The sequence below is a fragment of the Danio rerio genome, chromosome 5 (genome assembly GCF_052040795.2).
Source record: "Danio rerio strain M-AB ecotype USA chromosome 5, GRCz13ab, whole genome shotgun sequence".
NCBI classification, from domain to species: Eukaryota; Metazoa; Chordata; class Actinopteri; order Cypriniformes; family Danionidae; genus Danio; species Danio rerio.
The window spans coordinates 56,264,419-56,290,344 of NC_141025.1; the positions used below are offsets into that span (position 1 = coordinate 56,264,419).

Here is a 25,926-nt window from a genome sequence, read left to right on the forward strand (position 1 = left end):
AGATAAAAGGTCCAGTGTTCATTTCAATTGTGCTATTTGCATTTGGAATCTGTTACTGTCAAGTCCCAAGATGTCGCAATCAGTCAAGCAAGCCATCATTAGGCTGAAAAAACAAAACAAACCCATCAGAAAGATTGCAAAAAAATTTGTCGTGGCAAAGTCAACAAGAGAAGATTACACTAGGATAAATACAGAGGGTTCATTACAAGATGTAAACCAACGGTGAACCTTAAGAACAGGAAGGTGGGATTAGAATTTTAAAAGCCTTTACAGTGCTGGAAGAACATCCTATGGACAGATGAGATCAAGATCAACTTGTTCCAGAGTATGGAGAGGGAAAGGAACTGCTCATGATCCTAAAGCTGGACTTATACTTTCTCCTGGTGCCGCATTGCGCACATCTGCTGACTGTGCGCACACCTCGCAAAATGGAAGAGGCTTTTATACTTGCCACAATTGACATTACAATACGCGTCAAAGCCTGAAACTGAAAGCGAGACGTGACTTTTAAGGGACTGTTTCATATGGATTTATTAATCATTTTTACTGTTTAGTGAACGCAAACTGCCGTAGTTTATTAAATACACAAACCCCTCACTGCACGACAGCTGCGCGCACCTTCAGCAAACCTCTGAATTCCTGCAGCACGAGGACTTTATGATTGTTTATGAGTGTCAAAAGTGGCTGATCTGTTCTGCGAAATTTCCAAGTGGTGCTCGCTGCAGAGCCATTTGGGCAGAACTGAGCTCCAGCGAGGGGAAGCTTGAGCTCTCGCTCCTCCTTTCTTGCACTTCTTCTACGAGTGATGTCACTGGGGGTAGGGTTAGGGGTGGGGTTGGTGTACGCATTAAAACAGCTTATAGGAGGATGAGCGAGAGCTCATGCTCCCCCTCGCTGGAGCTCAGCTCTGCTCAAATGGCTCTGCAGCGAGCACAGTCTCGAAATTTCTGACTGTGTGTCACCGCATCCCTAACGACTAAAGCGATATAACTCGAGAAATCTCCCCTGTGCTGAGCGAGAGCGCCTACTGAACAGCGCAGAATCGATGACGTAAGCGTTTCCAGGCTTGATTGTAATGTAAGTGCTCACCGTCGAGGGAGACGGGAGGGGGGACAAGCGTGCTTAGGCCCAGTTCGAGGTAACTGTACATAGTGTGAGTACGCCCTATAGCCTAAAAAACAGGTCATCAGTATATTGTAAACTGCTAGGTTCAAATATTCCTTTCCAGTTATCAAAGAAATAATTTGTTCCTTGATTATAGTTTTGTAACTATTCAATGGTTTTAAATTCAAAAGTGTAATCTATACATCAGTGTAAAACTTATGACTAGTGGAAAAACATATTTCTGCTTTTCTGTCTCTAATTGTGTACCTGGGTCTCTACTTTTGTCACGGCCTCTTTTGGCTTTAACAAACTTATCACTCTGGTTTTTCCAAATCTTTTAGCAAAAACTTAACTCCTTTCCCATGGCTATTCCAATTTCTAGCCAAGAATTATTGATCATCTGTTTATCTTTCTGGTCACAAATCATAAAGATGTCTGTACAGGTGTACCAGTTTTGGACAAAATTTCCTCAAAGTGTTTCATATCTAACTCAAATCAAACGTGGTGCTCGCTCGAGTTTCAAAAAAACCATCTGCTCCATCAGCCGAAATCATGTCACGTGCACCCAAAGCGAACCTCCGCAAACACATCGATGATGCCATGTTCGCCGCGCATACTCAAGTGAACTAGCGGACATGTTGAGTGTAAACCAGGCTTAAGCAGTGAAGCATGTTGGTACTGTCATGACATGGGCATGTATGGCTGTTTATGCAACTGGTTCTTTGATTTATTGATGATGTGACTGCTGACAAAGGCAGCAAAATGAATTCTGAAGTGTTTCAGGCAATATTTTCTGCTCACATTCAGTCAAATACTTCAGAACTCATTGGACATTGCTTCACAGTATAGATGGAGAATGACCCAAAGCATAGTGCAAAAGCAACCAAAAGGTTTTTGAAGGGAAAGAAGTGGAATGTTATGCAATGTAAAAATGCAGTGGCCAAATGGCCAAAGTCAATCATCTGACTAGTATCCAATTGAGCTTGCATTTTACTTGCTGAAGACAAAACTAAAGGAAAAAGGCCCCGAAAGCGAGCAGGAAATGAAAACAGTTGCTGTAAAGGCCTGGCAGCGCAACACTAGGAATGAAACCTAACATCTGGTGATGTCTATGCATTTCAGACATCCGGCTGTAATTGACTACAAATGATTTGCAACCAAGTATTAAAAAGTAAAAGTTTTATTTATGATTATTATTCTGTCCAATTACTTTTGGACCCTTAACAAGTAGGAGGCACACTGTTACATATAATATAGTGTTCACTTGATTTGAATGTAAATACCCTCAAATTAAAGCTGACAGTCTGTAGTTAAAGCACATCTTGTCCGTTTCATATCAAATCCATTGTGTTAGTGTCTAAAGCTAAAAGCATTAGAATTGTCTCAATAGATTACCGGCAATTTTCTGGAAAGATTGTATGTGTGAACAGGTTCTTTTTGAAAATACCGGTAAATTCGTTCTGGCTATTTTCCGGAAAGAGAAGTTGTAACATTACCGGCAATATGCCGGAATGCTGTGCTGTGTGAATGCAGAAGGAAGATTGCCGTAATAAGCGCGTGCACGTCTAGAACGTGCTGACGTGAGACGTCTGCTTTAGCCAATCACAACAGTCAGACGCGTTTACGTCCGTGCGGTTTGTGAGAATAAAAGCCTTTGAATATTTTTCCAGACACATTTAGCTGCTAGAAGTTAGTCAGATCACATTTATATGTTCTTCTTAATGCCAACTGTGTAAATAATCATCGATGAGATGCTTATGATAAGCCGTTGTTTGTTTACCTTCAAGCTTTGCGTGTGCCTGTGAAACAGCCCGTGAGCGCCTGCACACGCACATATAATGAACATCTCGACATGCGAAAGTGATCCTGCGAAAGTTGTTCACAATATTGATCATCCACAGAGTTTGTAATTTAGTAAAATGTTTACAAATAGAAGCGCAGCGTTTAAAGCTCATTTTTGGTGAATGATGTCAGAATTTACCGGTATTTTGGAATGGATGTGTGAATGCTCTTATCGGAAAATTTCCGTAACGTCCTCGCCTGTGTGAACAGCGCTTTTTTGAATATACCGGTAAAGTCGTTCCGGAAATTTTCCAGATATTTACTGGTATCACTGTGTGAAAGGAGCTATATATATATATATGTCCTATATATATAGGTAATCAACTAAAAAAACGTGTTTTAGGGTTTCATGACCCTTTAAAAATCAGCTTAATTCACATTTAATTCAAACCTTTAATTTCAGTTTTTCTTTTTTTCTAGCTCAGCAATTTCTGGTGGACCAAATCAAATCAAAAGTTACCATGGGCCATCTTTGGCTCGCAGCCCCCAGTTTTGGCATCTCAGCTCTAGCACTTACCAAGGCTGTGTTTATGTAATCAATAAATGCCGAAACACAGCAATACTGTGGGACATTAATACAATTGAACATGGCTGTTTGGTATTTTATTATTTCATTAAAATAATGATATATGTCTGTGATTAAGAGCTGCATTGTTAATTGTCATTAATCCAGCCTTTAGTGTCCCATGACCTTTCTGAAATCATTCTAATATGGTGATTTGGTGCTCAAGAAACATTACTTATTATAATTTCTAATTATAATGAATGCTGAAACATTAAAAAGACTGAATGAAATATATTTCTTCACCATATACAATCTTACTGACCTCAAACTTTTGAATAGTAATTTAGTTATAATCGTATATATTCTCTGATGAAAGTGCTTAAAATGACGTTACCTTATTTCAGCTATTTGTTTCTCAATTAATTCTATTTGCGCTTTCAGTTGTTCTTTTTCCTCGCCTTCCGCTCTACACAGTTTGTTGCTGAGATATTCCATCCTAAGAAAACACAGATCATGTCAAGCTTTTCACACATATTTAAATGCACACAAAAAATCTTGTATTTCTAAAAGCCAAGCTAACAAAACTAAAACTGAAGAAACAGGGGTGTGTTTCTCAAAATACACAAGTTCCATTGTTACCAATGTAGTTCAACAATTTAGTGTTTCCTCCTTAGTTGACGCTCCATAACTGAACATTGATGACATTTATTATTTACAGCAACAATCTGACGTTAGTTTAATCTTTTATGTTTTAATTACCAGAATTAGAATTTGCTCGTGTAATGGAAACATTAAATATTGATGATCGTTTATCGATGATTGACAATTATATATTGATATTTTAAATTGATTAAGGTTTTGCTCACAGAGGCTATCTGTGTAAAACTGATCCGGTGAATTAAATCAATTAAAAGACAAACTTTGTCAGACTTTATTTAATTTCAGTCTTCAGATTAAAATGTATTCCTTGTGAACAGGAAGAAAATAATTGCCATTACACTCCACCATCTACTTTACATCACTAACTACAGTTCCTGGGGTTTGGTCTTCATGTGTGGGCTACTCAGTTAACTGGATTAAAATTATTGACAATTTGACATGGTCCAGGATAGTTGTATTCTTCAAAACTAATATAAGAGTTGTTGTCATAGCAACAGGGAGCAAGATTATTTCATATAACAGGATTAGATTGAGGATGACGCAGTGGTGCAGTAGGTAGTGCTGTCGACTCACAGCCTGAGGTTTATAGTTTTTTTTTAGAAGGTACTCCTAAAACCCATGGTTTAAAAAAAATAACTGCAGTTTAGAAAATTTAATTTGTTAAATGATATATCATTCTACGGTACATAGGCATGGGATGATGACCGTTTTTGAGGTATCCAGCGTTTTGGAAAAGTCAGACATTTTCTTTCTATTTCCTATTTCTATTTTCTTCCCATTCCCAAGGTATGTGTAAGATTTTTAAATTTACATGTTTACATTTTTATTTTTTTCTTCATTTTTTAGGACAACAATATCTCCAGTTGAAAAGATATCTAAAGATGCCATTTTAAATTTTAAATATATCTGTGTTTTAGAAACTAATAAAGACAGCAAAAGTCAATGATTGATTTGAATTATTTAGTCTGACATGTTTACTCTTCCAAGATATTATAAATTTTATTATTTTATTATTTTATTTATATATTTTATTATAAATTTTATTATAAATTTTTTAAACTTTTTCAAAATAAAATATTTTGTGTTTAAAGAGGAAAAAAGTTTTTGCTTTTTAACTAGACATTTAAGAACAACATATATTTAGGGCAGTAATCATAATACTGCGAAACCATGATATTTTTTCAACCTAAGTTATCATACCGTCAGAATTTTAAGAACACACACCCCAGGACAACAATCAAATATTAATGTTTCCATCCAGAACTCACTTGGATAGTTTAGGTTGCAGCATTCGTTTCATAGTGTCTCTAGCAACTGCATTGGTCAGCAAAGTCTTCTGCCAACCCTCCCCTGAAAGACATAACACCACGTTTACATTATTAAATAATCTTTAAGATTCAAGTAACAAAAAAAAAAAAAACAAGCATGCTGTCTTAATACGTACATCTTTTAATTTTCAGATTATCAACAGGTATGCTACCATGCTTCATCCTCTCTTTAGTTTCCTCATTAGCTGGAGGACCCTAGAAAAACAAATCAAAATGGGTAAAATGGAAATGCATTACTTTAAAGACTTTTGGGGTCAAACACATAAACATACCAAACCGGTGAGTTTGTCCTTGAAGTAAGGCTTTAAGAAGTATCCTAGAAATTGTTTCTGAGGAGGAACTCCAGGTACTGAGAAGATAGAGTTGCCTGGGCCAGAGAGCTGGACCTCGATCTCTTTCTGTAGAGATGCAGTGAGATTTCAGATATTATAGTGTAATAATACAGTTAAATGGTATGAGGTTGTTATTCACATACCTGCTGCTGTTGATTTTCAATGAGCAGTTGTTCTAGCTCAGCTAGTTTCTCTTTTAGCACCTCCTGATAGACCAAATTCATTTGCAGGCAAGTCTCCACATTTTGTGGAAGCTCTAAATCGTCAGCACTGTCTTCACTCTATTGAAGGTAGACCATTTTTTAAACATTAACATTTTAACTTAAACTGCAAAAAATTATGCATATAGAGTAGTATGTACAATCTATACTAACAAGCACAATCAAGTATTAAGGAATAATGCAGAAACTCACAGAGTCAGTGTCATGATCGCTGTCTGTTAACAAAAAAAGAACAATACAAGAAGAATGAACAAACATGTTATTTAAGTAAATGCAGTTGTAGCAGCAGACTCTTTAATACAACAGATTTTTCAGGTAATTTATCATATTATCACCTTGGAATTATAAGGTTCTATCGGACATTTTTGTCAAAATTGAGTTATTGACATATTCTTATTAAATGACAGCTTATTTACATTTTAACAGTTTGTGTTACCGTTTTATAAGTTGTTTATGTTTTAAGACTTTTTATTAAAAAAAAAAAAAAAAGATTTTCTCTACAAAGTCAAACTCTAGCTTCTATATAGCTCTATAAGGTTCTTTCTGTCAGCCAATCTGCATTCCGAATGCACGCACAAAGACCAATCAGAATAAGTTTTCTTTTGTCATTCAGCTAGACTGCTCCATTGACAGTGGAAAAGACCAATAAGAAACACAAAATCAGAGTCGACTAAATAATGCTGCACCACTTAAAATTTAAAAGGAAACTGAAAAAGAAAAGATGCATGTAAATGTGATGATTTAAAAGCATTTTTTGACATTGAGATGAAATGTTAAATATGTTGAAAAAAAGTTGAAAAAGAAACAGTTATTAAAAAAATGTAGATTATTAAATGTGAAATATTTTTATTTGTGTATATATATAGTTAGTCAAACATTTTTCAGTGTTTATTGAACTTATTTGCTCATTGTTTTAAAGTCTTTCAATAATTCAATAAATATAATCTTTTAAAAATAATTTAAAAAATTTTACTTAATAATTCATATAAAGTATATAATTAATTAGATATTACCATACTAACGACATAAAATTAACATCTGCATTGTAAAAAATATTGAGCACAGTCTTGAATGTTAAATAACAAAAATATTCTGTATTCTAAAATATTTTAGATATTTTAGAAAACAAAAAAAAAATTACTTAATCAACATCAACATATTGTTACACCAATTTTTGTTTAATTAAATTAATAAGCACACTGATTGTATTTCTTGAAAAACAAAGCTTTAATTAACAATGTGCCAGAGCACGTTTAGAGTCTCTCTCATGTTAATGTATGAAAGAGAACTGTTACACACATATCATTTGCTGTATGTAAAGCAAAAACTTTAAAGCTCAGTAACTTAAAATCCTTTAAAATGCAGACCTTATAATTCCAAAGTGATAATATGTTAAAGTGTCTCAAATTAAGAAATCCCTGTCATTTCTCACTTATGTAGTTCTGGACCAATAAGATTGGTTCCTCTTTTGAACATCAATTAAGTAATACGTTTTGTGAAATCTGATAAATTAGAAAACAAATGTTTTTTCTTAGAAGATTTTGATACTTCAAAATACTCATAAGGGGAAAAAATCCCATATGAATTGAGAGGATTAATCCAAATTTTCTGAAGAGCCACGATCACTTTATAAGATAAACAGATTTAATTTAAGCTATTATTAACAATATAACATTCAGACTTGCTAACTGAAGTCAAAAAATATTGATCTAGAATGACGTTAATTCTTCTGTTGCATGCTTTCTCAATCTTTCTCAATCAAAGTTTGGGTTTTTACCCAGGTAAGTTCAGATATAGTTTGACCAAACAATGAGATTTCAGATTTTAAAAGTTTGGTTGGTTTTGATTGGGTTCCACTGGGTTCCTCCGGTAGAGGTTTCATTCTGGGTTAGAGATGACTAACCCAAATAGGACCAAATAGAACTTTGGACTGTTTGTGAACCTGCATTGCTAAAATCAGTTAATTGATTTTCACTGAGATATTTTCATTTAGTTCATTCTTAAACTACTGTTAAATAAACAATGTTTGTTTCTGCCTTATAATTGTGAGAAAATATATTGTATTTTGGATAACGATATCTCTTAATCTTCAACAGAGAAGTGAAACTCTGCTAATCACAAACTCTGGGTTAAACTCGAGTTAACAGAAAAAGTTTATGTCAATTGTTGTGAAACCACATAACCTGATCCTAAACAGGTTGAATTTATTTGGTTGTCAACACTGAACAGGTGCTACATGGAGTTTGTTCAACTTGTTATGTGCAACAGGCCACAAGTGTGGCTGAGTTTCTGTTCACAATTGCACTTATTGTTTCTGTTCATACACGACCCACCTTATACACAAATGCTTTACTTTCCTGATTTTGACCTTTTGTGAAGCTAAGTAAGTAAAAGTTTATTTATATAGCACCTTTCACAGACATTAAGTCACAAAGTGCTTTAAAATATTAGAAAACAGGTAAAAGAACACGTATCAATGAAAGAAAACATTAAAACAAAGTACAAAAACACTAATACTTTCAATTAAAAGCTTGAACAAAAATATGTGTCTTTAAATGCTTTTCAAAAAGTTCAACTGATCCCAGAGTTCTCAGTGCTATAGGGTGAACGTTTCAGAGCCTTGGGGCCACGACATGGAAGGCACCTTTAGTCTTAAAACGAGTTCTTGGAATGGCTAAAAGGTCTTCTCCAGAAGACCTCAGATACCGGCTACATGAGTGACTACGTAAAAGATTTTGAATATAAAGAGATGTTTGACCATGCAGAGCTCTACATGTAATTACCAGTATTTTACATTTACTTTAAAACTAATAGAAAGCCAGTGAAGTGCCTTAAGCACAGGAGTGATATGTGACCTATGCTTGGGCGGTAATATGGTACTATGGTATACCACAGGATCTAAAAATAGCTAAGGTGTCAGCTTCAATACCGTTATAACCGTCATAAACAATGCACTTATTTAGGAGACAAGTATTAAATAATAAATATTAATTATTTAATGCCTACAAATACCTATGCATGATTGTCATCACGAGGAGAGAGAGAGAGAGAGAGAGAGGGAGAGAGAAAGAGAGAGGGAGAGAGAGAGAGAGAGAGAGGGAGAGAGAGAGAGAGAGAGGTGGCGAGTCGAAGTGACCTGCAGTTTGGCAGTATTTCTGGTTTCCACCGAACGAGAAGGGAGACGTGGTAAATACGAACTAGAGGTCTGCATTCCCGCATGTGACCAGAACAGATTTCTTGTGATGGAGAAATAAATTTCCAAAAAAAGTGTGAGAGCGGTCGGTAACTCTGGTGTAATTTAAAAGGGAGCGGGCCGCATGGATGCTGTTTATGTCTGTGTGTGTGCGAATGAGAGAGAGAGGGCGTGCATGGTGCTGTCTCTCTCTTTCTCAGCGTGTATGTGTGTGTGTGCGTGTGTGTGTGCGTGTGTGTGTGTGTGTGCATGCAAGCGTGTGTGCGAATGAGAGAAAGCATTCTGCGCAGATCTCTAATATGAACAATACAAACAGGTGACCGCGAACCTAAGGTCGCATTTACGGTATACCAAGGTAAAATAGGGAGAAGGTTTGACAGTATCAAAATTTGGATACAGCCCAAGACTAGTGTGACCTCCTACTGGTGTTAGTTAAAAGCCTTGCTGTTGCATTCTGCACAATTTGCAATCGCTCCATACAAGATTTGTTCAGACAAGTGAACAGAATTGATAAGTATTGTGAAAAGTGCTATACAAGTAAGCTTAAGCTTTTTTATTCAATTGAATGAGAAAATTATCTGTTCATTATATTAGGCAATTGGGTATCTTCAAAAGACATTTATATTGAACTGCCTGAATGATTTTCTGATGTCTTCAACTTTTTTTTCATGTTTTAGGTGAATAGACTTTTAATGCAGTGAAAGAATTTTCATCTTGAGATGAACTGGACCTTTAAATGCAGTAACCCACTAAAGTGGCCACTGAGAATGTGTGTTATTTTATCATAATTATTAAAAAACCCTGTTAATAAAAATAATATAATAATTACAATACCTTGTAAGACATTTTCTAAAGCAGCATCAGCACCAAGTGCATTTTCCAACTCCTCAATCTCCCTCTGAATCCGCAAACGCTCTGTCTCCAAGTCATCACGCTCCTAGAAAAATTACAAGAAATGCAATACTGAAAAAAAGACTATGTACAATAAACTCTACATTATTTACTAATGTGAAGTTTTGCAGCATTTATTACTCATAGTTCAAAATTTACTTGAGTGAAATTAATCCAAAGTTGTGTTTGTTAACATTGGTTATTACACAGCTATCTGAAATAATCAATTTTGATTGGTCAGTCTCAACATTCTAAGGTTTGTTATCCTGCTAAATAACACAGGCTCATCCAGGAACTTCCAATCACATTGACCGTCAGTGAAAACATACAAATCTATATACTTCTATCCACATTTATATGTATTTGCTTGTCTGTCAGGCTGCAGTTTTTGACTGTTTGCCACCATCTTGTAACTGAATAATGCACAAGTTGGTGTATTCTCCATCAGCTGTTTTTGATTCTGTCAGTTTTGCATTTAAAGAATTTTTAAACGCATACAGCTCGGAGCAATGTTTGAAATGAACATCTGCTAATGTTAATAATTGCTTTTATAGTTGGCTTTAGTTAAATTGACATTGGCTTTAGAGACATTAAGTAATGGAGCCTTTCTGTACAGAGTTGAGAAACAAAAGGCCTATTAACAAAAGTTTCAATGTCGTGGGCCAGACTTACATGTGAAAATGTTATTGCTTGAAATAAATTGTCAAATTAGGTCTTCAAGCATTTGGTCTTATGATAAACAACCCTTGCAAATACAACAGTCTGAATATTCTTAAAAGACACTCTAGAATTAAAATATCAAATAATTATAAACTTTATTTTGAAATGCTTACAATATTATTATTGAGCATGTTCATGATCATGATATATTGAACATCAGCATGTGTCTAATTTCATACATGTTGTAGCCATTCACAGTATAATAATTAGGCATGTATTTGGATTCTTACCACCCTTTTAACTGTTGGTCCACTGTCATCAGATTCATAATCTGTCAAAGAAATGTTATATTCAGTTTATAGAGAGACAAACCAAATTTTCACGAGTGAAATTCCATGATTTTTATTTATTCTAGGTAAGAATTTCATCAAATCATCAAGAGTATTTCTAAGACTGATTTAAATATCCTAGCTGTTTACCTACTACCTTGGCAGAATATGTGGCCTTTATATGAATGTTAATCCATTAGGATCCCAAAATCTCTTAATTATAGTGACTCACCACTGCTGTTGTCCGATGACAGCTGGTCTGCGATGCTGCTGTCTGCACCTAAAGTGCTCTCCAGAGCCAAAATCTCCCTCTGTATTTTATCCCTCTGCGCTCGTAAGTCGTCAGATGCCATTTTTGGACAAGGTGAAACCTGAAAACCTTGCACCGGTTAATAATTTTGAAAATTGCACAATTTGCAGATAAAATTATCACTTATCTGCAGGGGTGTTAAGCATTTGAGAAACTTTGCTTCAATTTTATATTAAAATATGTTATATTTCATAGGTCAAAAAGTTTTATATTTAAAAAAAAAGTCTTTAGAATTACAGAAACTGCTCTCCAGCTAAATTTAGTTAAGCGTTCTGAATTCCTATTATTTGTAATCTAATCTGCCCCATATTACAGAATGTATTGCAATGCTTTTTATTTGTAACCATCACTTAGGATGGACAACAGCTGAATAAAACATGCAACATTTAAATCAAAATATTGAGTTAACATTTACTGGAGGGATTTTCAATTGGGGGAGTTGGAAAAAAGAGAAATATAATTAAAACAATCAAAATAAAGACAAACAATAAAACAAATTATAAAATATATATGATAAAAATAAATGCACAATAGTCTACGAAAGATTTTAGAATCTATTAATTATAATGAGAAATAGAAAAAATAATTAAATTATCTAAAATCTAATTAATTATAGACTAGATTGAAAAAGAAGAAAATTTATATATATATATATATATATATATATATATATATATATATATATATATATATATATATATATATATATACATATATACACACACACACACACACATTCCGTGCAAATGTCAACCATGCCATAAAGTTTTCACTAAAATAGAGAAATCTATTCTGCATTTTTTGTGTAAGTATTTTGCAGTACTTTAAAAATGTTTCTGTCAATGTTTTTAAGCTATTATATTTGATTAACCAAAGTCACACAATTGCCAATTTTACATCTGTCACATCCATAACAGAGCTTTTCCCACATAAATGCAAAAATGTCAAATAAAATAAAATCAACGATTTTTGTTTTACAGTGAGCCAACTCTTATCCGTTTGATGAGCATTATTTCTTTTGGGTTGTGCACTTTAATTCACATAATTTCTAAAAAGTATTCTGTATACTGTAAACTTGCATGCTTTTTTGTCACATACATGATAACGCATCTTTATTTTCCTCATTTATTAAATATAAAAATGTTTACAGATTGATATTTTTCTGATCCTATAACTTTCTGGTTAACGTTAGCTGTTTTAGAAAATATGAACAGATTTTTTTAATTAATTATATATTTTCAATTTACACACACACACATATATATATATATACATACATACATACATATATATATATATATATATATATATATATATATATATATATATATATATATATATATATATATATATATAAATTAGGAGATATTTTAATAGAGATACTTTAAACCCATTTATAATAATTTGTCAGGGTATATGTTGGGTCCTATTTACAAGAGAAACAGTTGACGTTACCTTTTACATTATTAGGTCACATTTGCGGATCCGTGAACGATTGAAACCCCGTCCCATGCCTGAAGTATTTGCTTTAAGCCTAAAGAAAAACTAAGACATTTAAAAAACAGTTCTTGAGTGTCTGGCGCCATAAACTAAACATACACATGAAAATGTTCCATTGGCTGTCTTCGCAGTGTACTTACATTACCCTTTTGTTAAAACATCATTCTGCAGCTCTTCTATAAGAGAAACCTGCTGAATCCTGCAGCATCACTTCACACGTTTCTCACCTAAATCTTCGTCTAACTTACATACACATAAACGCAGAGCGCACATGGGGGTTGTAAACTACAATTGAACTTATTCAAATTAAATCGAAGTGCTACTTTTAAAGGTTGATTACAAATAGGAATGATATTTCTACAAATCAATAACTCTATACCTTGATAAAACTATTGTACGTTACTTGTACGTCATGTGTGTACAACCATGAGTCGCGCGATAAGTGCGTCATGTTCACTGACAAACACTTCATAATAAAAGTCTCATCTATTGTCAAAAAGTCACGTTTTTGACACAATGTTGTTTAATTTCACTACAACTTTTGTATCACAAACAATTTTCAGTATTATTTTTTAAAATAAGAATCGGTGAACGGTGCGACACTCAATTTCAGACTGTTTCACAGCAAGACTTTTAAAATTAATATATAACAGTGGAAAGCGTGTTGCCTATTTTTGGTGTATATTTAATCATTCACTTGCGGTATATTATGAGACCCTCCTCATAATTTACATTTAAAAAGTGATTTGTATATTATTAATAAGTTTTTTTTACTTGCATTTAATTAATTACTTTGGTACATTTTTATTTATACAGAGACTCATCTTTCCAACTCAAATTTGGCATCCATTTAATCTATTATGGTTAGTTAAAATAATAAAAGATATTAAGAAGTTTGGTATATATTGGATTTACAAATACAGGGTTCATACACATTTTTACTACTAAAATTCCATGACTTTTCCAGAACTTTTAAGCACATTTTCATGACTTAATGTTTCATGTAATGTCTAAATATACATGGTAAATAATGAGAAAAATAATGACGTTTAAAAATAAAAAATAAAAATCGTTTTTATATCCATGTTAAATTGATTTTGATAGTGCTTAAACAGCACTAACAATGTGAGAGCAAGTTTTTGGCCAAGGACAGAAGATAGGCAACTAACCTATATTCAGGTTAGGGCTGCACAATATATCGTTAAGCATCGATATCGCAATGTGTGCATCCCCAATAGTCACATCGCAGAATATGCAATGTTTGGATTGTAGTTTAATCATAATAGAGTAAAAGTTTATCACCTGCTGATTTTTTAGAGAAATAGCTCAGCCAAAAGTTACTTGACATTTTCATTACACCCTTCACTTAAATGAACACAAAAACAATATAATTAAATAATATAATTAAACAATATTAAACAATATAATTAAATTAAACACCCGGCCACAAGCATTTTTTTGTTACTTTAATAAAGATTAAATATTATACAATGAAGTGTTGATAATTCAATATCTGTACCTGAATAGTGAATACCTGAAAACTATAATTCACCTTTATCTTTTCTTTAGCTTATTTATCTATGCTTGTAATTTATTTGTTATATATTATTCAAGAATTTTTCTCTACAAAATCCCCCCAATCAATCCAAATAAACCTCTTGAATCATCTGGTGAAATTGTTTTAACATCGCAATATACATCATAGAAATACAAAATATTGTTATGTCAGATTTTTCCAATATCGTGCAGCCCTAATTTAAGTATTAAGATATTTGTTAAACTAATTTCTATGATTTTTCCAAAACTTTGTGGGTTTCTTCTGTTTTTCCAAAACTTTTCCAGGACTGGAAAATGCCATGTCAAAATTCCAAGACTTTTCCAGGTTTTCCATGACCGAATGAACCCTGCAAGTAATAACAGGACCACATGATTAAAACAAACATCTTTATTGGGTCAATAAAGAGAAGGGCATCATCAATATAAGGCACTTTATCAAGTGTTGATTAGTTAAATTTGTTTAAAATAAACAAAGATTTTACTTAACAACGCAGAAATAAAATATAAAAAATGTGTTACATACATCAAACTCAACAAAATCTTCCAAATAATGTGTAAAGAAAGATCTAAAGAAAGGATTAACTTCACTCACTGTTTAGACAAAAGTGCAAAAAGTTTTTGAAAAATCATTTATCATAAATCTTTTGATTTTCATGACAGAATTCAAGGCACTATTTGACATACTGAAGTATCTGTGTGATTAAGCTCATAATATAGAGCTTAATTTGGTCATAAAATCATAATATCTAAACATGATATCAATGAAGATGAATGAAACAAATAGTGGAATACCACAGTACAGTGATTCTATAGTGTAAAAAAACATGATGTTTGCATGTTGGGGAAACTTTTCACATCAGTCATGAATCTCAGTGATCTTGTCAATGGATGACAATAACTGAGACACTAAACAGAAAGTCTCTCTTCCAGTCAGCAACTGCCTGTAAACACACACAACACATTCAGTAAAATAAGGTATCAGTTTGAATTAATCACCTTCGGTAACTCTGAAATGACTGTAATGTCATAGTTAACCATACTTGATGGAGATCTCTGCATCTTGAGCTGCTTTGTTGAGGTATTCAGAGGCCACTTGCGCATTGTGTCTCATTGTGGCTAAGGCTGCCGTTTCTCCAAGTCTCAGCCTTTCGTTTTCACTTTTATAGTCTTCAAGCTGGCCCTGAGAGGAAACAACGTTTAAAGCAATGCAGTAAGTTATTATTTCGATCACAAATGCAAACATCAACAGCAGTGGCATCAAGGTTTGCCATTCATTTATAGTTGCATGAAAGTGATTGTATTTTGAAATACAGAAGTACTTATTTTATGTTGAATACTTCAGATAACTGATAAATATTGAAGCTAGAACAACATTAAAGTGCAGCAAACACTAGTCATGTATAACACAAAACATGAAAATAACATGATGAAAAATACAACTTTTTATAGGATTTACAGTTCTAAAATATAAACTCACAGACGACACCAGAAACCTTGTTTTAAAGTTACAAAACACTTACATAACAAAAGAAAGTGAATAGCAGTGTACATTCACCGGCCACTTTATTAGGTACACCTGTCTGACTGCTCTTTATGTGAATTTCTAATCAGCAAATCACATGGCAGCAACTCAACGCATTAAAGCATTTGGACGTGGTCAAGACGATCTGCTGCAGTTCAAACCGAGCATCAGAATGGGGAAGAAAGGTGATATACGTGACTTAGAAAGTGGCGTTGTTGTTGCCAGACTGGTCTGTGTATATTAGAAACTGCTGATCTACTAGAATTTTCACACACATACATCTCTAGGGTTTACAAGGAATGGGCTGAAAAAGAGAAAATATCCAGTGAGCGGCAATTTTGTGGGTGCAAATGCCTTGTTGATGCCAGAGGTCAGTGGAGAATGGGCAGACTGGTTCCAGCTGATAGAAAGGCAACAGTAACTCAAATAAGCACACGTCACAACCGAGGTATGCAGAAGAGCATCTCTGCACAACAAGTCCAAACCTTGAGGCGGATGGGCTACAGCAGCAGAAGTCCACACCGGGAGCCACTCCTGTCAGCTATGAACAGGAAACAGAGGCTACAATTTACACAGGCTCTCCAAAATTGGACAATAGAAAATTGGAAAAACATTGCCTGGCCTGATGAGTCTCCATTTCTGCTGTGACATTTGAATGGTAGGGTCAGAATTTGGCATCAACGACATGAAAGCATGGATGGATCCTGCCTTCTATCAAAGGTTCAGGCTGCTTGTGGTGGTGTAATGGTGTGGGGGATATTTTCTTAGCACACATTGGGCTTATTAGTACCAATTGAGCATCGTGTCAACACCACAGCCTACCTGAGTATTACTGCTGACTATGTCTATCCCTTTATGACCACAATGTACCTATCTTCTGATGGGTACTTCCAGCTGGATAATGCACCATGTCATAAAGCGAGACTCATCTCAGACTGGTTTCTTAAACATGACAATGAGTTCACTGTACTCAAATGGCCTCCACAGTCACCAGATTTAAATCCAATAGAGCACTTTTGGGATGTGGTGGAACGGGAGATTCTCATCATGGATGTGCAGCTGACAAATCTGCAGCAACTGTGTGATGCTATCATGTCAATATGGACCAAAATTTCTGAGCATTATTTCCAGTACCTTGTTTAATCTATGCCACGAAGGATTAAGGCAGTTCTGAGAGCAAAAAGGGGTCCAACGCGCTACTAGTAGGGTGTACCTAATAAAGTGGCCAGGGAGAGTTTATTCATTTCTACTTGTGCATATGAAAAGAAAACAAACCTGGAGTATTAGCATCTCTTGTTTCAATTTTGAAATATTATTTTCAGCCTTTACTGCCCGCTTCTGTATTGAATAAAGCACAATTATTCCCTTAAATGCACTTAAAACATTTAACACAAACAAAACAGGATAACACTTTACAATACGGTTGTAATTAGTTAATAACAGTTAATGCACTTACTAATGTGAAGACACAATAAACAATACATTTATTACAGAATTTGTTCATGTCAGTTAACGTTAGTTACTGAAAATACAGTTGTTTATAGTTCGTTAACCCAGTGTTAACTAATGTTATCAAACATGAATTTGGATGTTAATAATGCATTAGTAAATGTTAAACTGTGATTAATTAATGATGTACTGTACAAACATTGCTCATACTTAGTACATGTAATGAACCCTAATTGCAAAGTGTGACCCAAATTGAAATTAATAAAACATTATTCTGATCGAATAAACATTACTTAAAAAACTAGCACAATACCGTCATTAGCTGAAGATTTTGTTCTACCGACTGCACCATTGCTTCCAAATCATTTGCCTCTTTCTCTTCCTGTAACTTCTTATTGTGCATCTCATCTGTGAGTTGTTTAATCCTATTCAAATTGGATTGTGCATTAGAAATCATAAAGAAAAAAAGACAAATAGCAAACTTAAATTATACAGATACTTTTAAATTCATTAATTAGCTCAAAAGAATTAATGACATAAATTTACATCCAGCAGTTTAACAATATAGCTTACCTTCTAGAGTCAGTTTCCGACATTCTAACTAGCTCTTTGACTTGCTTTCTGAGAAGGGAATTTTCTTCTCTGAGCTGAAGCACAATACAAACAAAATAAAATGACTGAGAGACTTTTATTTAAAAATGAGAAGAGATTAAAATATAACAAGTTAACAAATGTACTGTATATGGGTAAAATATAAAAAAAGGGTTTTCGTGCAATAAAATCAACAACTTTAAGACAGCTTTATATTTATTTTGTCAATGGAGCTTTTTAACAAGACTGTTATGTTCCGTTTAACGGTCATCAGTATCTTAAATTCTTAAAAGTTTTCAATATTTGGAAAAAAAAAAAAAAAATTTATCAACATTTATATGCATTTATGTGTGTATTATATCAGGTGAGCTGCGAGGTGCAAGGTGTTTGTAATGCCGAAAACTCGATACATCTCTAACATGATGAAGAACCTTTATTTGTCACAACATTATTACATGTAGCGAAATTGGACCCCTCAGACCATACACAAACATCACACATTTCAGGAGAAGACAAGTCAGTCAAGACTAGAAGATGACACGGGAGTGGATTTTACTCCTGTCCCGACCCACTCCCGCAAAAATAAATCTTGTCCAATACCACTCCCAGACCCAAGTTTAAAAAATAATCCTGTCCCATCCCGCTCCTGATAAAATGACTCCCACTCCAATCCCGCTCCTGTTAAAAATGCCTCCCGCTCCTGTACCGCTCCCATATATATTTTTTTTTTCTACTTTTACTCTTTAGGTAGTACATAGAATTTGAATTTATCTGCTGTTTTAGACCAGCTGCTGAGTCCCTGTTCTAGATTTTCTTGAGATCAGTTAGAGTAAATAAAAGAAAAACAGTACATCATTCACACCAAGCCGCATTTTACCCATTTATTAAAGTTTTTTAATTAACATGTTAACAATATTGATTCAATTCACGCAATTTCTACGCAAGTGTTTGCTTCTTTCAGCACTTATGGCTTCTGGGTCGTGTAGTTCGTTGTAATTGTGTTACATTGAAAGAAAACTACAAAAATGGCGGTGTATTTTTTGTCATCATCCTATTGGTTGATTTCTGTCTGCTCCCGTTAACTATTTTATCCTGTACCGTCCCAATATCATGATTAAAAGCAATGATGACTCCCATCCCGCAGGAATTCTGTGAACCGTGGGATTCCCGAAAAAATTTCATCCCCTAGTTGAGACGTAGCATAGAAAAATAGGAAATAAGATACATTGGGAAAAAGGAGGTAAGCCCCTACCAGACTGTCCTTAAAGTAGAGCAATCAACAAACTTTTAGATTCCCATTGTTGCACATTTCTTCTGTGTGGTTGGCTCTTAGATCAATAAAGAAAGCTTAGAGCTTATCATTGTTTTTTTTGTTTTTTTAAGATTTATTTTTGGCCTTTTTGCCTTTATTATTAGAAAGGACAGTATTGAGACAGGAAGCAAAGTGGGAGAGAGAGAGAGGGGGTAGGGTAGGGAAATGACGTCGAGCCGGGATACGAACTCGCGACTCCCTGACCTGCTTTTGCACCATATGTCGGCAAGATTATCTATGTTAATGACAAATTTTATCACGATTCGATATAATATCATTTATGTTATTTGAAAAATTAAAGCACATGATGTTTAAGGAGCAAGGAATTTTTTAAAGCACTTCCTAAAATATTTTTTCTTCTGGAGAAAGTCATATTTGTTTTATTTTGTCTGGAATAAAAGCAATTTTTATTTAAAAAAACATTTTAAGGTTTTTATTATTATTATTATTAGCCCCTTTAAACAATTTGTTTTGAATTGTCTACAGAACAAACCAGTAATACAATGACTTGCACGATTACCCTAACTTGTCTAATTAAGCTTATTAACCTAGTTAAGCCTTTAAATGTGACTTTAAACTGAAAACTAGTATCTTAAAAACTATCTATTTAAATATTATGTATTGTTGTCATGGCAAAGATAAGAGCTATTTGAAATTACTTATTGAAACTATTATGTTTAGAAATGTGTTGAATATTTTTTTACTCATTTTTTTACTGATTCATTAGAGACATTTCATCATTACTGGAAAAAAACATACCTGCTGGAGATTCTTTGTGCCATTTTCAGCATTGCCTCTCTTATGATGGAAGGAAATATCAATCACTGAAGTCTCTTCATCCCCCTCATAGCTTCCAGTGCTGATTCTGGATAAGTGCTTTTTTGGCAGGAAGTCAGACTGACCCAGTTCCCATTCAGCCGCTTCTCTCTCATCACTGCACAGAGATGACTGCTCAGAGTAAGCACTGATGTCTGATGCCCCACATAGTTCAAAGTCAGGAGAACCTTCAATGGCTGACCGTTGGTGGCTTTCAATCCATGTCTCGTCGGGTTCACTTTCAGGAGGCTGACAGAGTGCAGAGGGATCAGTGAAAAAAGGACCCTTGGTAGCAAAGTCTATAGAGGTGTTATAGTCCTGCTCGACTAGGCATGCACCATTGTACACCTATGGGGAAATCGAACATTTATAAAACATTATTTTCTTTTTGGGGAAAAAAAGTATTGTTAATGAAATTCTGTGTAATTATTTCAACTCAAGACACAAAAGGATAAGCATATATAGTGTATAGTGTGAATTTATATATACACACATTTACAATCAAGATTGAAATTATTCATAGCCTTGGCAAATTCTGACTTTAAGTATTTGTTCAATTTTAAATAAAATATTTTTTCCATAATGATGTCTCTAGTACATCGTATTATGTTTTGGGAGAAGCCTATGTTTCCATCCAAAGATGTAAATTAAATTTATGCACAAAACTGAAATATCGCATATAAGATGTGCAAATAAAGCAGCGTTTCCATCCAATGATAGGCAAACGTCAAAAGTAAAAATGGAATTTGCTGTGGTCGGAAAAGCTGAGTGTGTCTTATTTAATATAATAGTGCAGGCCCGTGCAGAGACTTCCTAAGGGCATGTGCAGGCAGGATGAAACAATTTGAATAGCGGGGTGGGTTGTCGCGAACTAAAGAGCGGGGGGTAGGGGTGGGATGTTAGAGCGAAGGCACTTCAGATAATGTTGAAATGGCACTTTCTATACAAGACTGAAAAGGGCATGTGCACTGCTTAGGTTGAGCCATATGTGTGCACGTGCCTGTATTACTGCACCTCAGAGAACAGTATGCCAATTTGCAATGAATGTGTGGTGGCATTGAAGTCATAATTCATGCGCATCTTTCCTTATCAACAAAAAGTTTATCCTTCTCAGTTATGCACAAACGTTTTTATGGGCATTTTTTAAATTTATGCACATCATTTTCATTAACCATTTTTATGCACATATCAAACATGTACATAAGTTGATAGAAACATAGGTCATTTCCAGTCAAAAACAAACAAACAAACAAACAAAAAAGCTTGCTGGTTTAAAAAAGTCAGAATTTGCCAGGGTATTAAAAATTTCAGGCTTGACTGTGTATACAGTACAATATAGTTATTTTTCTGTACATTAATCCTTATTAATTCATGTACATTACATATCACAGTGCAGCCCCAAAATAATAATTAATTGTAATTTTAAATCTTGGTACTTAAAACTAATTTTCCCACTACCCCCCTGTTTTTTGTCAGTTTGTAAAAATGAATTTAATGCAGACACCAAAATTAAACATCTTGGGCCCTATCATACATCCGGGACAATAAGGCACAAGACATGTTTGGTGTGGTGTGTTGCTATTTTTTTGTCACACATTGTTTAAATAGCAAATCCATTTGCGCCACTTTGTGGACTCATGGGTGTGCGGGTCTATGAATGAGGTGTGTTAAGGTGCATTGTTGGCAGATGCTATTTTGAGGAACTGAAGTAGAGTGCACCATTGACCAGCTTAAAGCTGCTTTAAAGTCTAGCGCGTTAGTTATGCGCCTATGCAGGTCCAAACGCTTACACATTGCTTAATACACACACAGAATGTACAGCAATACACAAATATGTTTATATTTGAAAAAAATTAAAGGATTAAAATGTAAAAAAAATATATATATTTTCTACATAAATACAAAAACCACTACCTCCATGCCTCATATGTGTGTTTTTTACAGTTTTTCATGACAAGTTGCAATAGCAAAACATTATTATTACAAGCAGTTTTATTTATTATATGCATATTTATATTTGTTTGAATAAAAACAAGTTTAGATTTGTCCACCTGTCGAATTTTGGAGATGTTTTCATCACCATATGGTGTATAAGAATAGGACGCGTGTTTGGATCTCACTTTTTTTTGTGACCACACTTTACCACCACATTATTATTGTTAATTTATTTGTTTGTTGGAAATTATAACTGAATTTAGAAATAGTTTTTAAACAAATCTTTGTGCTTAACAAAAGGAATTAAATATGTAGGCAAATGAATGTCTTCAGTGGAGTGCGTACAACACTGTTTCCTTACTCCACAAATTTAAAGGAGTAAAAAGTTCAAGTAAAAAAGCCTAACAGAGGAGGTTTGCTCTTCATCCTTGCACTGCAGATGGTTTGTTTAACTGTTTTTTCGCTAGTTAAGTGTTCAGTTTTTCCACTTAAAAGTCCGCCATGTAAATAGCAAATGCACCATGGGGCAACGCAACTGACTCTTAAAGGGAATGTGAGATGAGACTCTGGTGTAATGCACGTTATGCTCAAAACACACCCATAACTCATTAAGAGAATAAGCACAACCCTTTAAGACCATGCGCCGGGGCACAGATAAAAAAAATTTCGTCCTTAAAAAGTGCATTCAGACATGCCCTTAATCCTTTGGTGCCATGCGCTTTAGACTGTGCACCTACATCATTAAAATAAAGCCCCTTGTCTTTGATCCATTTACATAAATATACAAAATTTAAATATGTCTTTAATGTTTATAAAGGTATAGAGCACACAATGATGTCAAATGTGTCAGTATTTAGTAAAACTTATGTTATCCGAAACTTGTACAACTTTCTGCATCCAGTACAACAGAAGAAATTTAGAAAATTGTATATACAAAGAAAAAATAAATGAGTGTAGGTCTGAAATATTATAAGAGTGAGAAAATAATACTTAACATGTAATTATTATTTTTTTGTGAAGGTTAAGTTTGCAGGAAGTATATTTAAAATTAAAAGCATACAAATGGCATGTCTGGTGGTCTTTCTGATGTACTCAGAAAACCACATTCTCTTTATACAGCAACATTATGCACATTTAAACTACATTAATTGAGGCACAGAGGTGAATATTTATACTTAGTAAAACAACTATTGACGTATATACGTTTTGTCAGGACTACTGAAGTGAAAATGAAACATATCGATTACCTAACCATCTAAATTACACATATTTCTTACACATTTAGATATGGGCAAATTACAATTTCTCAACTAACGTTACTGTGAGGTGAAATTATTCCTCACCTCTGTGGCTTCTGTGGAACATGACGGCTGGTTTTTGTTTCGGATAAACTCCTTGAACGAAAATGGATTCAGCTCATCTTGCTTTGGCTCATCTGAAAGTAAATTTGTACATCAAAAACAAGTATCATATGCAGAAATAGTCTAAATGAATTCTATATTATTGTGCCTATAGAAAACAGAGAGACGCCTAGTGTTTGATCATGTTGCATAATAGAAAGGGTAAAATAAAAGCAGTGTTACAAGTACCATCTTCAATGATGAGCTTTTTCGACTTGTGTCTGGACATGTTAGCTTAGACAACTTGACCAGAAACGTAAACTTGCTAATCCCACAGACTTTGAGTCCTAACGCAAATAAAAGATAAACATTACACGGTGTGTAAAAGATGCAAGCGACGAAGTACTACGAAAAATAAATGTATTCCAAAAAAAACGCTTTTGTTATTCGCAATAAATGCCGAATAATTTTGCCATAAAAAACAAATCATTATTGTATTTTAGAAACAGCAACATCGCTTACGGCTGTCATCATGTCACTTCTTCGGCTCGGCAAAGAAGAACAGTTACAGCAAACACCGTCAGCATCGCCATCTATTGATGTGGAAGAAAGATTTTTGCAGGTCTGATGTAGTTTGTAGTCTGTCTAATGATGAAAAAAATGCTGACCTCACGTTTAATATAGTCATATTTTCTATAATTCTGGTGTTTTTTTTTCTTGTGCTTTTAAAGGTATTAATGATAGCTAATAAGAAAAAAACATACTTTAAAATGTTATGAAGCAAGAGGGTCGCTGGTTCGAGTCCCAGCTGCAACAGTTGGCATTTCTGTGTGGAGTTTCATGTTCTCTCCGTGTTGGTGTAGGCTTCCCCCACAGTCCAAATATGTGCGCTGCAGGTTAATAGAATAAACTAAATTGTCTGTACTGTATGAGTGTGAATGTGACAGTGTGCCCAGTATTGGGTTTGCAACTGGAAGGGCATCCGCTGCGTAAAACATATGCTGGATAAGTTGGTGGTTCATTCCGCTGTGGTGACCGCGGATGAAAAAAGGGACTAGGCCGAAAATAAAATGAATGAATGAATGCTACTAGTAATACATAGCTATGACTATCTAAAAACACATAATAAAACCCATATAGCAAAATTTCTCTGGCCCACACAATCAGGTTTTGCTTGGCCCACATGCCGCAGTGAATTACGGTACATGACTGGACCAAATCTGGCTTCCAGACAAGGGCCAAACACAGACCATATCTGGGCCAAGTCTCAGCCAAGTTAATAACTCATAACTGGGCCAGAACTGGGCCAGTAAGGTTGGTGTGTCACGATTGCAATAAAATTAATAAAACTATGAAGCGTTGTGCTTCAGGCACACTATGGGCCTTGTTTTTTCTCGGTGACCTGAATGGTAGAATTGATTTATTTAATCAAAAATTATTTTTATGTATTTTAAATGTGGGTCAAGACTGGCCAAACTCATGTGGCCCACAATCAATTTTTAAAATCTGGGCCAAATACTACGTTTTACATCTGGCCCAAATCTTGTGTGCCGCATTATAGACGGTGCCACCTCTGCCAAACCCAGGCCATGGTTGGCCCACATGCTGTATGCCAGTGCCGGATGAATGCCTGATGTCCCAGCTTTATGCCAAATCTGGGCCAGAATTCTTTGCTACTAGGGAAAGTACTAGTAGCCACAATTGGAACACATAGCCTACTGGGCCAAACAAGAGGTATTTATATTGGTATTATATTTGGATATTCAGACATTCTCTTTAATAATATAATTTCAGAAAAGTACTTTTTGCAAATTCTAAAACCCATCAGCTGGTTGTAATTAGGCATTGGACGATAACCGTTTTCAAGGTTTACCAAAATTATCTGTAATACGTTCCTAATTATTTGTACGATTGTTTATTACCTTTTTTTTTAGGACAACAGTATCTCCTGAAAAAAAGGTCTCCAAAGATGCCGTTATAAATAAAATAAAAAATCTGTATTTTTTTGAAACTAATGAAGCCAGCACAAGTCAATGATTCATTTGAATTATTTAGCATGTGTCATGAGTCAGGTCTGATTTCATTAATTCCCACACTCTCAGTATTGTTTTTGTCTTTCAGCTGTAGACCCTCTCCATTAACAATCATTGCCTTAGCACCTGCCTCCACTTGTAGCCCATTAGCGTCTCTATTTATACCTCTATGTTGTCTGTTTCAGTGTCCGGTAAATATTGTTAAATATGGTTGCAGATTTGTGCGCTTTCCGCAGTGTATGTTTGGTCACATGGTTTTGTTTTGTTTGTCCTCGTGTATTTGTTTTGGTCATATGCTATGACATTACTTAGCTGTTTTGATTAGTTCGCCAGCTGAGGCTCATTGTCGTGCCTATATCTGGGCGACGCTTCTATGTTTCCCTGTCAGTTCTTTGTGTTTGCTCATGTGTGTCTGTCTGTGCTCAGGATTGTGAGAAGTACCTGCTGGATTCCGTTCATCTGCCTTTTTCCTGCCCTGTGTTCCCCATTGTCCTTT

The 25,926-nt window shown here is 34.6% G+C and overlaps 2 protein-coding genes across 14 annotated transcripts in view; both read right to left on the bottom strand.

Annotated features, from left to right (window-relative positions):
* snapc4 (small nuclear RNA activating complex, polypeptide 4) overlaps positions 1-13,293 on the bottom strand; it is a 29,679-nt gene extending 16,386 nt beyond the window's left edge. Inside the window, 11 exon segments of the mRNA NM_001258410.1 lie at positions 3,846-3,947; positions 5,380-5,461; positions 5,556-5,634; positions 5,712-5,837; positions 5,915-6,052; positions 6,185-6,207; positions 10,020-10,122; positions 11,027-11,067; positions 11,298-11,436; positions 12,831-12,909; positions 13,016-13,293. Of these exon segments, the coding sequence (NP_001245339.1) occupies positions 3,846-3,947; positions 5,380-5,461; positions 5,556-5,634; positions 5,712-5,837; positions 5,915-6,052; positions 6,185-6,207; positions 10,020-10,122; positions 11,027-11,067; positions 11,298-11,418 (815 nt within the window). The 5' untranslated portion in view covers positions 11,419-11,436; positions 12,831-12,909; positions 13,016-13,293.
* Positions 13,294-14,324: 1,031 nt separating this feature from the next.
* entr1 (endosome associated trafficking regulator 1) lies at positions 14,325-23,974 on the bottom strand. 13 transcript variants are annotated; one of them, XM_087252936.1, is made up of 10 exons: positions 23,920-23,950; positions 23,647-23,744; positions 23,401-23,492; positions 20,325-20,470; positions 20,066-20,240; positions 17,977-18,050; positions 17,717-17,828; positions 17,230-17,292; positions 15,473-15,612; positions 14,806-15,373 (listed from the first exon to the last, which is right to left on the bottom strand). In XM_087252936.1, the coding sequence occupies exons 2-10, from the start codon at positions 23,684-23,686 to the stop codon at positions 15,289-15,291; spliced, it is 927 nt and encodes a 308-aa protein (XP_087109062.1). In that variant the 5' UTR covers positions 23,687-23,744; positions 23,920-23,950; the 3' UTR covers positions 14,806-15,288.
* Between the last annotated feature and the right edge of the window lie 1,952 nt (positions 23,975-25,926).